General features: G+C 45.3%; 1 protein-coding gene across 1 annotated transcript in view; it reads left to right on the top strand.

The window, feature by feature from the left end:
- LOC121855628 overlaps positions 1 to 16,561 on the top strand; it is a 28,831-nt gene extending 12,270 nt beyond the window's left edge. Inside the window, exons 3-6 of the mRNA XM_042350690.1 lie at positions 14,229 to 14,362; positions 14,632 to 14,780; positions 14,977 to 15,171; positions 15,427 to 16,561. Coding sequence (XP_042206624.1) covers positions 14,229 to 14,362; positions 14,632 to 14,780; positions 14,977 to 15,171; positions 15,427 to 15,688 — 740 coding nt within the window. The 3' untranslated portion in view covers positions 15,689 to 16,561. The remainder of the gene's footprint in view (positions 1 to 14,228; positions 14,363 to 14,631; positions 14,781 to 14,976; positions 15,172 to 15,426) is intronic.
- The last annotated feature ends 290 nt before the right edge of the window (positions 16,562 to 16,851 follow it).

Here is a 16,851-nt window from a genome sequence, read left to right as displayed (position 1 = left end):
CTGTCCAGTACTGTGAGGAAGGTCTGGATACCTGCCAAGACAGACCACTTGTGAATTGTTATATAAATATTAACTGGAGGCTTGAGGTGAATCTTCCTCTTCATCCTCCTCCTTTTCCTCCACCTCCTCTTCCTACGTCCTTAATTAAAAATATACACACACACACACACACACACACACACACACACACACACACACACACACACACACACACACACACACACACACACACACACACACACACCTACATCTTCTAGCTGTATTGTTGCATGCCTCTTCTTCTTTCTCCTCCCTCTTCCTCCTCTTCGCCCCTTCCTGCTCTTCTTCTCCTCCCTGTTGCCCCCCCTCCCCCTCCTTACCCTCTCCTCTCCCTCCCTCTTCCTCCATTCTCGTCCCCCAATCAGTGGCAAGTGTGTGTGTGTGTGTGTGTGTGTGTGTGTGTGTGTGTGTGTGTGTGTGTGTGGTGTGTTCTCTCTTAAACATTCGAGGAACGCCGGACTCTCCTGTGTTTATAATGTTTACAACTTGACAACCGACTCTACGGAACTGTAGACGTATCCAGTGTATATTATCCTACAGCAGATGTTTATTAGTTAAATTTCTAATGTTTACAACTTAATTTTCGATGTTTAGATGATTTTTTATGTATTCAGGACTAATTTTTTTGGGACACTAGATGTTTATAGTCACCCACCAGCCCCCAGTAGACTATGACTCGTGGATGAGAAGTGAAAATAAACACTAGGGTAGTCTTTATAACACTGAGGTTCATTCACACCTTCCTGGGCAGACAACACCGTGTGCTCAGCCTCCCACCTCCGCCAACACACTAAGTGGTTCCCTTCATTCCTCACGCTTATATATATACTACATACTGTGGTGGTCATACTTCACGTCTCTCACACTGGCGTCTCGTGTTTCTTCACGCTGTTATAAAGAGTTGAGTGAACTTAATGTAAACTAGCCTGATTTAATCTAACTAATCCTTGCCGTATTGGATGTGATCTAGTCGCACCTTACCTTACCTCCTAACCTAACCTAACCTAACCCCAGACCACTGTCACACACACACACATAGAGAGGTGCGGAGTAGTGGTGGTGGGTCACTTGAAGGCGGGGGAAGGGGGGGGGGAAGGGGGGGTGAGGACAAGGAGATGAAGAATGTGACACACTTTGTTTGTGGTCCTGACGTCACTTAAAGTCTCATTGGTTCATACAGCACACACACTCACTCGCACTCACTCACTCAATCTATCACACACACACACACACACACTATATATTATTTTACATTGGTTAGGTTAGGTGGATGGATAGTGTTTACGCATCAGTGAATATGATGGTGGTGGTGATGGTGGTAGTGGTGGTGGTAGGGGTGGTGATGGTGATAGTGGTGGTGGTAGGGGTGGTGATGGTGATAGTGGTGGTGGTGGTGGTGGAAGGTGGTGATGGTGATAGGGTGGTAGTGGTGGTGGTAGGTGGTGATGGTGATAGTGGTGGTAGTGGTGGTGGTGGTGATGGTGGTAGGGGTGGTAGTGGTGGTGGTGGTGATAGTGGTGGTGGGGTCCTGTTGTGGTTGTAGCTTGAAGAGGTGGGGACAGTATAGTGTCAGTATAGTATCAGTGTAGTGTCAATATAGTGTCAGTGTAGTATCAGTAGTGTTCAGTGTAGTGTCAGTGTAGTGATGGTCTGGTCGCGTCTGTTGATTCAATCTGTCATTAGTGTTGTGGCTGACCTGACCCATGACAGTGCCACACCCCAGGACAGTGACCCCTACTACCCACGGTTAATGGCACTCCCCTTGACAGTAGTGGCACTGACCTTGGGCGTGAGTTTTAAAGAGTGACAATTAACTAAAATGACGATAAGTTTGAGGGATAGAGTGAGGGAGAGAGTGAGGGAGTGGTTGGTGGTGTGAGGGAGTGGTTGGTGGTGTGAGGGATGAGGGACAGCTGTAGTGAGTGTCACCAACACTGTCACATTATGACAGTTTGTGCCACCTGTCCAACAGTGAAACCTGTCACTCGTGTCCCAGCCCGTGTGTTGTGTTGTGTTGTGTTAGAATAGGTTAACTTAGGTTAGACACTGTACAAAGATGAAGGTGAACAAATCTGTGTGTGTGTGTGTGTGTGTGTGTGTGTGTGTGTGTGTGTGTGTGTGTGTGTGTCAGACGCCTTATATGTATCAATAAGTGTCCCTTGTGTGGACCTGTGCGGCTTCACGCCCTCATTTGTTTTAACTCACAGTGAGGGCCGCCCCAGCCAGGCCTCTCCTCACTTAACCTAACCTAACCCAATGTTACCTGGGGTTAGATTTGGTTAGGTTAGACTAGACTAGGTTAATGTTAGATTAGACTAGGTTAGATTAGTGTTAGATTAGATTAGGTTAGGTTAGACTAGACTAGGTTAGATTAGTGTTAGATTAGGTTAGGTTAGTATTAGATTAGGTTAGGTTAGACTAGACTAGGTTAATGTTAGATTAGACTAGACTAGGTTAATGTTAGATTAGACTAGGTTAGATTAGGTTGTTAGATTAAACTAGATTATTTTAGGAAAGGTTATTTTAAGTTGGGTTAGGTTAGGTTAGCATTAAGGAGTATAATCTCAAGGTGAAATAAATATCACATAGGGGAGGCGACCTAATCTTAACCTTCTTTAGGAAATCCGGTTCTTCTGGGCAACACCTTGATTATTAACTCACAGGTGTTGCCCCATCAAGCAGGTGTTTACGCCAAGGTGTACCCACATTAGTACTGAGTCAACCTGTTTAATTATGGTGTGTGTGTGTGTGTGTGTGTGTGTGTGTGTGTGTGTGTGTGTGTGTGTGGTAGTAGTAATGTGTGTGTGTGTGTGTGTGTTAGGTAATTCAATGGAGTTTACTATTTTGTCATTTAATTACACTACATTGATGGGTTAGGTTAGGTTGGAGTTAGAGTTAGGTTAGGTTAGGTTAGGTTAGGTTAGGTTAGAGTTGGGTTAGGTTAGGTTGGGTTAGGTTAGGTTAGGATTGGGTTAGGTTAGGTGAGTAGGTTGGGTTAGGTTGGGTTAGGTTAGGTTAGGTTAGGTTGGTTCAGGGTCAAAATTTAGATGTGAAGAATGAGAGGTAGGTGGTAACCTGGGTCCTCTGCTATAGAATAACTTATCAGATATGAGCGTCGAAGTAGGTACCGTCTGGGGTCCCCAAGCGTCAAGGTGTGGTACTACTCGCCTCCACGGTACCTCACCTCTCCACACTACCAAGAATATCCGTGTGTATATCGTTGTGTACCCAAGAGTGTGGAGTAGCCCCCCACCCGCCCGCCATGTACCTTGGCAGTGGTGTGTGTATCAGGTGTGTACAGGTGTGGTTATAACCCAACTCCTGTAAGGGGTGATTAAGGTATATCGTTTATTTACCTGTTTACCTGTCCAGTGATTAGGTTAGTGTTGGGTCTTTGTTCTTGTTCTTATTCTTCTTCCTTGAGTTCTTCCTCCACCTCTTTCTCCTCTTATTCCTCTTCCTTCTTATTCTTCTATTCTTTAGGAAGCAGAGCAAACAACAACCAGAATATAGAGAAAAAAAGATATACAAAATTGACTGTTACGTCATAGTATGTGTGTGTGGCAATCTTAACTGACCTTGTGTATGACGTAGTTGTTTGTTTGTGACGTCATAACTGACCTTGTGTATGACGTAGTTGTTTGTGTGTGACGAGGGTGGTGGTAAGGGGGGTGGCCACCAACAACGACTACATCCCCTTGTCAGGTCATGAACCACAGTCTCTCTCTCTCTCTCTCTCTCTCTCTCTCTCTCTCTCTCTCTCATATACTCGTGTTATAGTGTAGTTCGTTATAAGTAGTTCGTTATAACTCGTTACAGTAGTTAAGGATCTCAAGTTAATGTTGTTATCGGTAGTTTGTGTTTGTCTATTGTTTGCCTCTGTGTGTTGAGTGTAGACAGGACAGACGGGAGGGTTAAAATGGCGTGGGATTTGCTGTAAGACTCGATCGTGGGTGTGTGGGGTGTGTGTGTGATGGTGGGTGGGTGTGGATGGGGTGGGTGGGGTGGGGTGGGTGGGTGTGGGTGGGTGTGTGTGTGTGGGTGTAGATGTGGGGTGGGTGTGTGGATATTTTTGTAGAATGTTTTAATTTTTTTCTTATTATTATTATTATTTATATTTTATTGTGTGTTAGGTCCACTGTATATTACCTTCTTTCTTCTTCTTCTTCCCTTCCTCATCCTCCTCCTCCCCCCTCTTCCTCCTCCCTCCTCTTCCTTCCTCCTCCTCCTCCTTCCTCCTCTTCCTCCTCTCCTCCTTCCTTCTTCTCTTCCTCCTCATGTCTTGCACCCCGCTATATAAGTCAAATAACAACACGTGTCGGTGGACTGAGCTCACGCCGAGCTGCTCACACTCAACAGATTATCCCGCCAAAATAAACTCGTTTTTTTTTCTCCTCTCAAAATGAGGTGTGGGGAGAAGGAGAAGGAGGGAGGGAGAGAGAAGGGGAGAAGGAGAGAAGGAGGGAGGGGGAGAGGAAGGAGGAGGGAGAGAGGAGGGAGGAGAGAAGGAGGACGGAGAGAAGGAGGGAGGGAGAAGGAGGGCATGTCGCGACCTTCCTTCTTCCTGTATACTTTCGCTTGTGTGTGTGTGTGTGTTCTACGTCATATAGGAGATAGTGACGTCATTACTAGCAGTTTGTTAGTTTATACAGGTCACCGATGCTGTTAAACTGACCCTATTCATTACACCCACACCCACCCACCCACCCACACACACGCCCACCCACACATCCACCCATACGCCCACACACACACCCATGCCCACCCACACGCCCACTCCACACCCAACGCCCACCCAGCCCACCCACACACGTACACACCCTCTTCTGCCCACCACACACCTTCCCGCCCACACAGGTGATCACTAGGGTGGGCCACCACCCACCCTCCTCACCCCATTCCCTCGTGGGTGTCTGGGAGTGTCTGTAAATCTGGGAGTGTCTGGGGGTGTCTGTGGAGTGTCTGGAGGCTGGAGTGTCTGTAAGTGTCTGTGTGTGTGTGTGTCGGGGTGTCTGACCAGCACAGACCAGACAAGGGTGTGAGGTAAAAACTGGATGTACTGCCTGGCCCTAGCTCCTGTGTTCATTCATTGTGTTGTAGGTGGTGCTGGTGGTGCTGGTGGTGGTGATGGTGGTGGTGCTGGTGAGGTGGTGGTGATGGTGATGGTGGTGGTGGTGGTGCTGGTGGTGGTGATGGTGATGGTGATGGTGGAGGTGGATGGTGCTGGTGGAGGTGGGTGGGAGGTGGTGGTGCTGGGAGGTGGTGGTGGTGGTGCTGGTAGTGGTGATGGTGGTGGTGGTGGTAGTGGTGTGTGGTGGTGGTGCTGGTAGTAGTGATGGTGGAGGTGGTGGTGCTGGTAGGACTCTAGAGGGCCCCGATGTGGCCCTCATAGCCTAACTATGGCCCTCATAGCCTGATTGTGGCCCTCGTAGCCTGAATGTGGCGACCGTCTGGGCCTCATAGACTGAATGTGGCCCCCGTCTGGCCCTCGGAACCTGAATGTGGCCCCAAGCGGTAATCTTATAGTTGGCTGCCTTAGTGGGTCAGTTATGAGTCTTGTTTGAGATAAATTTCACGGTGTGTGTGTGTGTGTGTGTGCGTTGTTGGAGGCGCACATACACACACAGAGCAGGTGACTGGTAAGGGAATTTCGTCCATGTTAACTCAGCAACTCGAAAGTCTCGCTCTCCGTCATGCTCTTAACTCCGTCAGGCGTCAAGTGAGTCAGTTAGTTAGTGGCACTTCAATATACGGACACACCATTCTACTGACGCACCGATAGACTGACGCACCGATAGACTGACGCACCGATAGACTGACGCACCGATAGACTGACGCACCGATAGACAGACGCACCATTGTACAGGTAGCAGGAGTAATTAACCTGGGTCTGTTGATTCACACCTGAGGGAGAAGGATGCCCAAGGTAGACTAGAGGTGGTGGTGGTGTAGTGGTGTTGTGTTGTGGTGTAGTGTGTTATGGTGGTGTTGTGTGGTGTAGTGTAGTGTGTTATGGTGGTGTTGTGTGGTGTAGTGTAGTGTGTTGTGGTGTAGTGTGTTATGGTGGTGTTGTGTGGTGTAGTGTAGTGTGTTGTGGTGTAGTGTGTTACGGTGGTGTTGTGTGTGTGTAGTGTAGTGTTGTGGTGTAGTGTGTTGTGGTGGTGTTGTGTGGTGTAGTGTAGTGTGTTGTGGTAGTGTGTTATGGTGGTGTTGTGTGGTGTAGTGTGTTATGGTGGTGTTGTGTGGTGTAGTGTAGTGTGTTGTGGTGTAGTGTGTTATGGTGGTGTGTGGTGTAGTGTACATAATTCACCATACTTAACAAACTTTAATGGAAAGTGGGCGTTTGGTGGGTTGGTGGGTGACAGTGGTGGGTTGGTGGGTCTCGTTATAGTACCCCCTCACACCCTCCCAAACACACACACCCCACCCTCAATTAGTCAAGTTGAGGTTAAGACACACCTGAGTTTACCTGGTGGTGTGTGGGGTCGTGTACGCTCCGGGCGGCGACTCTGGGGCGGGGGAACGACCGCGCTGGTTCAAAGGAGAAATCTCATTGGCTTAGGAAGCGATGCTGTGAGCTGATTGGACGAATAACGGGGTGTTGCATAGGGTAAGGACGTGATGATTGGACGAATTAGAAGGTATCTCATTGGTTAAGTAAAGGGCGCTCGCTGATTGGACGAATAACAAAGGTATCTCATTGGTTAAGTAAAAGGCGCTCGCTGATTGGACGAATAACGAAGCATTTCTTAGGGTAAGGAAGTAAATTAATTTCGACAGGTGTAAATATTTGACCCACAGGTAAATTACAGGTAGATGCCGGACTATATTGCCGAGTGTATATGTTTAGGTGTTTGTACCGCCACCACCACCACAACAACCATTACCACCACTGCCACTACTCACCACAATAACCATTACCACCACTACCACCACAACAACCATTACCACCACTACCACTACCACCACCACCGCAACAACCACATTACCACCACTGCCACACACTACAACAACCATTACCACCACTACCATCAGGACCTTAGACAACCCTCAACTACAACAGTTATAGCTGGTGGCGGTAGTGATGGTGTTAGTGATAGTGGTGGTGGGGTTACAGTGTTCGTCTCTCTCTCTCCATCCATCCAATCCACCACTCCTCCCCCTCTCCACCTCCCCCCCCATCTACCCTCCATCACCCCACACACATCGATAATAGATCAAAACCTCGCAAATTGACTCTTGTGTGGTCGGAAATCTACAGTGGGTGATGGTGGTGTGGAGGATGAACCGTTCACCACCATAACACACACAAACACCATCACCACAATCACACCATCACCATCAACACACCACACCATCACCACACCACCACCACACCATCAACACCAACACACCATCACTATCCCATCACCACCACTATCACCATCACACCACCACACCCACCAATGTTTATATGTTTTGAGTGTTACGTCACTGGTGTTTAGATAATGAATGTTTATTGTGTTTAATATTGATGAGATAAGTGTAGTAGCGCACACACACACACACACACACACACACACACACACACACACACCACACACACACACACACACACACCCTGACGAGATATACTTTATTACCTGGGCTTGTCTAGTACACTTTGTTGTGGCATCATACAGATACTCTCCCCCCTCTCTTCTCCTTCCCCCTCTCACTCCCCCCTTCTCTTCACCCCCTCCTTCTGCCTCCACAACTTCCTCGGTCATCACCTCAATTTCTACATCACTCTCCCCTCCTTCTCATCCCATTCCTCCTTCATCTACCTCTCACACTCCCATTCACCTCCACAACCTGACTGCTTATCTTCCCCCCCTCTACCCTCCCCTCTACCCTCCTCTATTCTCCTCTACCCCCTCCCTCTTATCAACTTTCCTGTATCTCTCTCACTTCATTTCTCACCTTACCTCCCTCACTTGTTTACTTTCCACACACACACACACACACACACACACACACACACACACACACGGTAATAAAGGCGTTTATAATATGCATCACTTAACATTTAATGCCCGGATAAGCAGCGTTCCCATACACTGAAAGGGAGTGTGTGTGAGGGAGGGTGGGTGGAGGGGTGGAGGGAGGGTGGGTGTGAGGGTGTGGGTGGAGGGAGGTGTGGGGTGGGAGGGTGTGGAGGGAGGGGTGGGTGTAGGGAGGGGTGTGGGAGGGTGTGGGTGGGAGGGAGGGGGGTGGGAGGTGTGGGGAGGGAGGGTGTGGGGGTGGGAGGGGTGTGGAGGGAGGGGGTGGGGGAGGGGAGGGGTGAGGGGTGTGAGGGGAGGGTGTGGGTGGGAGGGTGTGTGAGGGGAGGGTGGGTGGGAGGGTGTGGGGTGTGAGGGTGTGGGGGAGGGAGGGTGGGTGTGAGGGAGGGTGGGAGGGAGGGTGGTGAGGGAGGGGTGTGAGGGAGGGGTGTGTGGAGGGAGAGTGTGTGGAGGAGGGTGAGGGAGGGTATGTGGGAGGGAGGGATGATGAGAGAGGCAGCCACTCAGAGAGACTCACCTCAACAGCTTAGAATCAATACATACACTTCAACATGGCTTTTGCTCAGGGTCTTGTTGTTGTTGAGTCTCGCCTTACTTGCCGTGGTTAACAGGTTGGATGGTTAGCAGGTTGGATGGTTAACAGGTTGGATGGTTAGCAGGTTGGCATGGTTAGCAGGTTGGTATGGTTAGTTAGTGGTTGATGGTTAGCAGGTTGGTATGGTTAACAGGTTGGATGGTTAGCAGGTTGGCATGGTTAGCAGGTTGGTATGGTTGGCAGGTGGGTATGGTTAGCAGGTTGGTATGGTTAGCAGGTTGGATGGTTAACAGGTTGGTATGGTTAGCAGGTTGATGGTTGAGTAGGTTGGTATTGTTAGCAGGTTGGTATTATTAGCAGGTTGGTGTTTGCTGGGGCAGGTTGGTATGGTTAAGGTTGGCATGGTTAGCAGGTTGGTATTGTTAGCAGGTTAAGGCTTTGGTTAGCAGGTTGGTATGGTTAGCTGGTGGGATTGTTAGCAGGTTGGTAGGTTAGCAGGTGGGTATTGTTGTGTAAGGTTGGTATGGTTAGCAGGTTGGCATGGTTAGCAGGTTGGCATGGTTAGCAGGTTGGTATGGTTGTAGGGTTGGCATGGTTAGCAGGTTGGCATGGTTAGCAGGTTGGTATGGTTAGCAGGTTGGCATGGTTAGCAGGTGGGTATTGTTAGCAGGTGGGTATTGTTAGCAGGTTGGTATGGTTAGCAGGTTGGTATGGTTAGCAGGTTGGTATTGTTAGCAGGTTGGTATGGTTAATAGGTTGGCATGGTTAGCAGGTTGGTATGGTTAGCAGGTTGGTATGGTTAGCAGGTTGGCATGGTTAGCAGGTGGGTATTGTTAGCAGGTTGGTATGGTTAGCAGGTTGGTATGGTTAGCAGGTTGGTATGGTTAGCAGGTGGGCATGGTTCGCAGGTTGGTATGGTTAGCAGGTTGGTATGGTTAGCAGGTTGGATGGTTTGCAGGTTGCCAGCATGGTGGATACCTTTGTTGACACTTGGTTTATATTAATAATTATTAACCTAACCTAACCAAACAAGACCTGACCTGACCTAACCAAACCTAACTAAACCAACCCAACCTGACCTAACCTAACCTAACCACACACAACATTACGGCGGATGGCTAATCTTCATGTGATACGAGTAATCAACAATGCAACGTGTGCCTTCTTGGGTCTGCAGATGTGTCTTCAACTTTGCAATAAAAATAATGATTGGATCAGGTATTTTTTTTTGTCCCGTTTGGTTAGATTAGGTTAGGTGGTTAGGTGATGTGCTGGTAGTGGTGGTGGTAGTGAAGGTTGTTGATGACTATGGCAGGCTCGTACAGGTCAGCAGGTCGATAACCATTGTGTAAATATATGCCAAGTATCGTGTGTGTGTGTGTGGGGGAGGGGGGGTGTGACCTACTGTTACTTCACATACACACTCAACTCACTGCGTTACTCACTCTCACTGCGTTACTCACTCTCACTGCGTTACTCACTGCGTTACTCACTGCGTTACTCACCTCACACACTCACTGATTGAGAAAAATTTACTTCTTCAGTGACACATTCTATACAAGTTAACTCTTGTGTGTGTGTGTGTGTGTGTGTGTGTGTGTGTGTGGACGGACGAGGACGCCACAGTCATGTATACAAATTATGCAAATTGATATGCACGTGCTTGTTAGCGACGCATGTTGCTACTGAGAGTGAGTGAGAGAGAGAGAGAGATAGAGAGAGAGAGAGAGAGAGAGAGAGATCCGTCATATATATTAAGGTGTCATACAAGTGTCATACCTACCATACATGTGTCATACAATTGTCATACCTACCATACATGTGTCATACAAGTGTCAGACTCAATTATTCCACCTTTACGGAGTGTCAACAAGACCTAGTAGACGACTGGCTGGGGGCAGGTGTTAGTGAAGCGTCAGAACACAGGAATAAACACGCTGATGACGAGGTGTACAGTACCCTTAGGCCACGCTATAACAACAACAACAATAATAATAATAATAATAATAATAATAATAATAATAATAATAATAATTAACGGTTTATTGAAAGAGCTTGGCAGGCAGAAGGCTGAAAATATACAGTTACATAATTGGGGAATGGGTTACGAATTACAAATAATATACAAGTAACTTAAGTGATATAAATAAGACATATAATAACTAGATGGGGAAAAGCTCAAACTACAGTTCATTTCAACATAGTGACAGTGCAAGGAGTAGTGTTTACTGGGAGTGAATACACTGGTTTATTACAAGTTATTGATAATTTTTACAATGGTTGGGACTGGGCTGTTCTTATAGCGATCAGTTCGTGCACGTATGGGCTGGATGCGGTTGTGGTGTCGAACAGCAATTCTCGGGCTAGGGATCTCAGGTGGTAGTAGGAGCCGGTGTCGAGGATGGTGTAGAAGCTTAGGTCGGGTGCGGGAAGACACGGGGGTGATACGGGGTGAAACGGGAGGACTTGAGATTTGGTTACTAAGTTCAGTGATTAGTAAGGAAGGCGTGTAGTGTTATGTTTGTGTAGTGTTATGTTTGTGTAGTGTTTGTGTTGTGTTTGTGTAGTGTAGTGTTTGTGTTGTGTTTGTGTAGTGTAGTGTTTGTGTTGTGTTTGTGTAGTGTTTGTGTAGTGTAGTGTTTGTGTTGTGTTTTGTGTGAGTGCTTAGTGTTTGTGTTGTGTTTGTGTAGTGTAGTGTTTGTGTTGTGTAGTGTTTGCTGTTGTGTTTGTGTAGTGTAGTGTTTTGTGTTGTGTTTGTGTAGTGTTGTGTTTTGTGTTGTGTTTGTGTAGTTTAGTGTAGTGTTGTGTTTGTGTTGTGTTTGTGTGATGTGGTGTTTGTGTAGTGTTTGTGTAGTGTTTGTGTAGTGTAGTGTTTGTGTTGTGTTTGTGTAGTGTAGTGTTTGTGTTGTGTTTGTGTAGTGTTTGTGTAGTTTAGTGTAGTGTTGTGATAAGTTCCCCGAGTTCTTCGTACTTATAAAGACAAAACGGTCCGTGGTTGAGTAGTCTGGGAGTTAAAACGGTCCGTGAATCAGTAGCAGACAGTAGCAGGTGTTGAAAGGTCACGGTCTTACACACACACACCAGGAATGTCTTCGAAAAAAAATGACAAACAGAGATGGTGACAACAAGCCACATTTGGGAACACCACCACCTACCCCTACCTAGTTAGTATACATGTTGCAAATAACCTAACCTAACCTAACCTACCCCTACCTAACCTAACCTGCCCTACCCCTACCTAACCTAACCTAACCTAACCTAACCTAACCTACCCCTACCTAACCTAACCTAGTCCCTCTACGTGTTGGGAGTAACTCTTTATATCACCGTGTATGTACAGCCCCCTTCACTAGTGCGTTTACAGGGGCTCGTCATATAAACATTCCACAAATCATTATCTTCGAGATATTTGTTTTAATATTGTTTTATGTTAATTCTTTAGTTTGTTTACTACTGTGAGTTTCCTTCTGTCGAATGTAAACAAACTCGGCGCTGCCACATTGCACCAAACCTGACAACTCCCTGTAAACTCACGAGTGAAGGGAACTGTATCCAAACTTGTAATATTTAACCCCAGGTAGATGTGGTATTGTCATTTGATTGGTTGTGTGTGTGTGTGTGTGTGTGTGTGTGTGTGTGTGTGTGTTTTGACTGCAAGAAGAAGAAGAACCTCTCTCTCTCTCTCTCTCTCTCCTACAATATCCTTCCTGACCTTTTCAAGCCATGTGACCTTTTGAGGAACGGTTGTATAGTGTGACCCAACCTTTACCCAAGAGGATGACCTTCAAATGTGACCTACACAAGCGATGGTGATGGGTTAGGGTGTCCTTTACGGCAGGTCAGGTTAGGTTGGGGGATGGTTACGTTAGGTTAGATTAAGTTAAATTAGGTTAGGTTAGATTAAGTTAAGTTAGGTTAGATTAAGTTAAGTTAGGTTAGATTAAGTTAAGTTAGGTAAGGTTAGATTAAGTTAAGTTAGGTAAGGTTAGATTAAGTTAAGTTAGGTTGTTGCGAGTTATACCAACGATATATAGATGACTGTAGAGGGAGGTGTTGTAGAAGACTGCTATATATGGGCGGGAAAACACGACCTGAAGATGGAGTGATTTATTATTGGAACTCTTCGACGTGTGTGGTGATGGTCTCTAGTCCACACAAACACTGTAGCTCCAGCCTGTGTTTTACCCCACCACCGTACCGTACTGTACTGTCTGTCTATCTGTCTGTCTGTCTGTCTCTCATGGACGGGGCAGTGAAGGATGCAGTGTGTGTGATCTGGAACAGGTGGTGGCAGCTGGTGGCGTGATGCCTGCCCAGCACACAGGTGGCTACAACACTTAATGTGGTCACAGCGTCTTACACACACACACACACACACCTGTATCTACTGCCCCGTCCATGAGAGAGAGAGACAGACAGACAGACAGACAGACAGACAGACAGACACACACACACACACACACACACAATTTCCAGCAGCAGTCATAGTGTTTTCCGACAGCAATAAAAACGGGAAAAACTAAACAGTGTTTCGGAGGGTTGTGAGAATGCTGTAGTGTGTGATATTGATGGCAGGAGACATGAATGATAAATTATGATAGTTTTAACAGCAATTGTGTATGATTGATTGGCTGGAACATACTGAGTACCACCCCAGTATCAGAAATTATCACGTACAGTAGATAGATATAAATTATCATTGCAATAAATATATTTGCCGACTAGACATGATACTGACAGCTCTGTCCTCTTGTTCCGCCTTAATACAACCCATGCTGTACTGCTTCCCTCCCTTATCATATGTATGTATATCAACTCCACTGTAAAGTATGTATATACTTGTAATATAATGTAAAAAATAAATAAAATAAATATCGAAGTGATAAGCGTGGTAACATACTGATATGTTCTTATTACCACCATGTTATGTGTACTATTCCAGTTGATACTAAGTGTTACCTAACATTTCCATGAGATAAATGTACAGTATATATCAGGTGCCTACAAGAGAGGGCTCAGGCTCTCACTGGCTCAGTCATGTTAATATATTTTTCGACTCTGTATCTGTGTTCTGGCTAAATAAACTGTTTCAATATCAAAACAAATATCCTCCAATACGATTCCCCTTGAGCACGATCCCTTGAATACGATTCCCTCTGAGTACGACCCCAATAGTATGACACCTTAATCACTTGAGTACGATAACTTAACCCTCTTGAGTACGATGACCGACTTGCACTAATATCCACACACACACACACACACACACACACACAACTTACGTACACAATACACAAATAAACCAAACCTAACCTTAATAATCAACGGCTCCTATCAGTACAACTATGCATATTAAGTTGACTCTGCCATGCATTATTGACTTAGTATAATTATTAACGTGTTCATGAGGGCGTGTTCGCTTGTAGGCTAATAAAAAATACTAATTATCACAAAGGTAAGATAAAAGGTATATTGGAAGACCAGGTGAGGCTAATTAGTATTCATGGCAGGTGTGTGGTGACGTCAATGATGTAAATAACAGGTAAACCTCATTAATTATTGCTGTTTACGTTACCTGTATTGTTGGGTTATATATAAACACAGGTGTACTGAATGTTTGTTTGTGTTTACAGGAGGTGGATGGCCAGCAGGTCAGGAGTACAGGACAGTTGACCCAAGGAGAGCCAAGGTCAGGCGACACTTATTGATGCAACATAACCTCCTCCGTTCCAAGGTGCTCCCTCCTGCCGCTGACATGCTCGCTATGGTAAGTACACCTGCTCATGTTCCTGTACACCTGAGGATATGGTAGTAATTAGTGTCTAGTCTACCTTAACTGGCCTATTTTTACTACTGTTGCTATTACTACTACTACTATTATTACTGCTGCTATTACTACTACTACTACTAATAATAATAATTGTATATTTAAACACGCTGGATAAATATAAACTTGTATGAGGAATTTACTTAATATCTAACTAACTATCTATCTATGTAAGGAGAGTACAGTGGGTAATGTTGTTGTGTTGACAGAGATGGTATGACACAGCGGCGGAACAAGCACAGGCGTGGGCGGAGCAGTGTGATCACCGGCCACACCAAGACCACCCTAGTGTTCGGTGGACCTTACGCTACGGGGCTTGTGGTCAGAACGTCCTAGTGTCCGGTACCAAGAAGAGGTGGTGGGTGTTTATACATACATACATGTGTACATAAATACATGTAAGTTGGTTAGGTTAGATTAGGCTTGGTTAATAAGTAATGGCAAGCTAGGTTAGGTTAGGCTACAACGCATAGGAAATTAAGATAACATCACCATCTTCTGAGTTAACGTATATATAAGTACATGTATTGATGTGACGGTGTTGCCGCCCGCAGGAGTCAAGTGCTAGCCCGTTGGTGGAGTGGACGGCGTCACTGGCGCTATGGCCGCGACATAAACAACGCGACCTTAGTGGTGGCTTACACACAGATGGCTTGGTACAACTCTCATCAGCTTGGTTGTGGGTTTGCTCAGTGCTCGACCACCGGCGGGGAGACCTTCTTCAGATATGTTTGTAACTACTGCCCTGCGTGAGTCTCCCTTCTTGTTGAGTTCCTGCACTAATTTATACAAGTCGTCTGTACATAATGTCAGTTAAGTAATTTTCATGGGTATATTATGAATACAATTAGTTAATGACTTTTTTTTATGACATAACCATTAAGTCACCTGAAGATTTATTCCACCTTATATCACTGGTTAAACACCTTTAACTCTACCTGGGAGGTTTAGGTTAGCGTTATGTTTGTGTAATATCAATAAAACCTTGATCTTATCTTCTACAGAGGTAATGATCCAGGGAGGCTGAGTCGACCATACACGGAAGGTCAGACTTGTAGTATGTGCCCTGGGTCTTGTAGATCAGTCTGCCATAGGAGGCGCTGTAACTTGTGTACCAACGCGTGTGGCTACTCTGACCTGTGGATCAACTGCGCTACACTAGACCAGGAGTGGCATGAGTGGCTCTGTAACACCAAGACCAAACAGGGAGTTGAGCGCTTCAAGAACTGCAGAGCCACTTGTCAATGTGTCAAACAGATAACGTAAAAATATTAATGGAAACAAAAACCTGAATTTTACTTCCACGCGTTAAAAAAAAAAAGATATAATTATTATTTAATACCGAATTAATTAAAGATAAAGTGTTCAAAAATGTTGATTACAAATACTATTCTTTTTGTTAACTACATAAACTTTATAAGAGACGTCAAGGTGTTAGATAGATCCCTAGTGATATATTTACCATTCACTGTTTTTAGTCTCAAAAAATATGTACAAACGAACTTACTGTTGCTGTTTTAATACAAGCAAGTCACACGGTCGCCACGAAAATCTGTTAAGTACTGCTTACATATTTTGAGACAGTTTCTATAACCGTGGTGACGCATCAACAATATTCGGTGTTAGCTTAGTCATATTTACCACATAATTTGACATTTAAGATAATATAAAACATGTGGTACAGTATTGAGTGGTTAAAAACTAATATTATTACCCTGTGTTAAGTGGTGCTGTGGAGGGTGTGTTAAATGGTGGTATGTACAGTTAAGTGGAGGTGTACAGGTGTTTGTTAAGTGGTGTGGAGAGAGTGTGTTAAGTGGTGCTGTGTACAGTTTAAATGGTACTGTGAGGAGAGTGTACTAAATGGTGGTGTGTACAGGTGTTAAGTGGTGGTGTGTACAGTTAAGTGGGTGGTGTTGTGGAGAGTGTGTGCTGTAGAGTGTATTCAGTGTTGCTGTGTACAGTTAAGTTTTACTGTGGGGAGTGTGGTAAGTGGTGTTTTTACAATTAAGTGGCGATTTGTACAGATGTTAAGTGGTACTATGAACAGGTGTTAAGTGATGCTGTGACCTGAAGTAACTACAACAGAGCCATAAGTGTGATTCACCATAAGTAAATACATCCTTTTTTTATATATTTTTCCTACAATTTCATTTACTCACCTTATAACTGGCACTGATCTTACCTTCAACCTGACGACTCGTTATTAAGTGTTATTGTAAACCTGTTGGTGTTGGGTACCTTTGGAAAACACAAAGATTCATTTTGTATTTGGAATGTTCTGTTAGGTCGTGTTGTAGCTTGGATTAACTTTCTACGACAAGAATGAAAAAAAAATTATGTTGGCCATTTGAGAGATTGCAGTCTTGAATGAAAAGAAAACGAGCGTAATTTTTTTTAAGTTCTTATTTACACTTACACAGTATATA

This window comes from Homarus americanus, unplaced genomic scaffold (assembly GCF_018991925.1).
Source record: "Homarus americanus isolate GMGI-L3 unplaced genomic scaffold, GMGI_Hamer_2.0 scaffold48090, whole genome shotgun sequence".
In the NCBI taxonomy this organism is placed as follows: domain Eukaryota; kingdom Metazoa; phylum Arthropoda; class Malacostraca; order Decapoda; family Nephropidae; genus Homarus; species Homarus americanus.
This window is presented reverse-complemented; position numbering and strand designations above follow the sequence as displayed.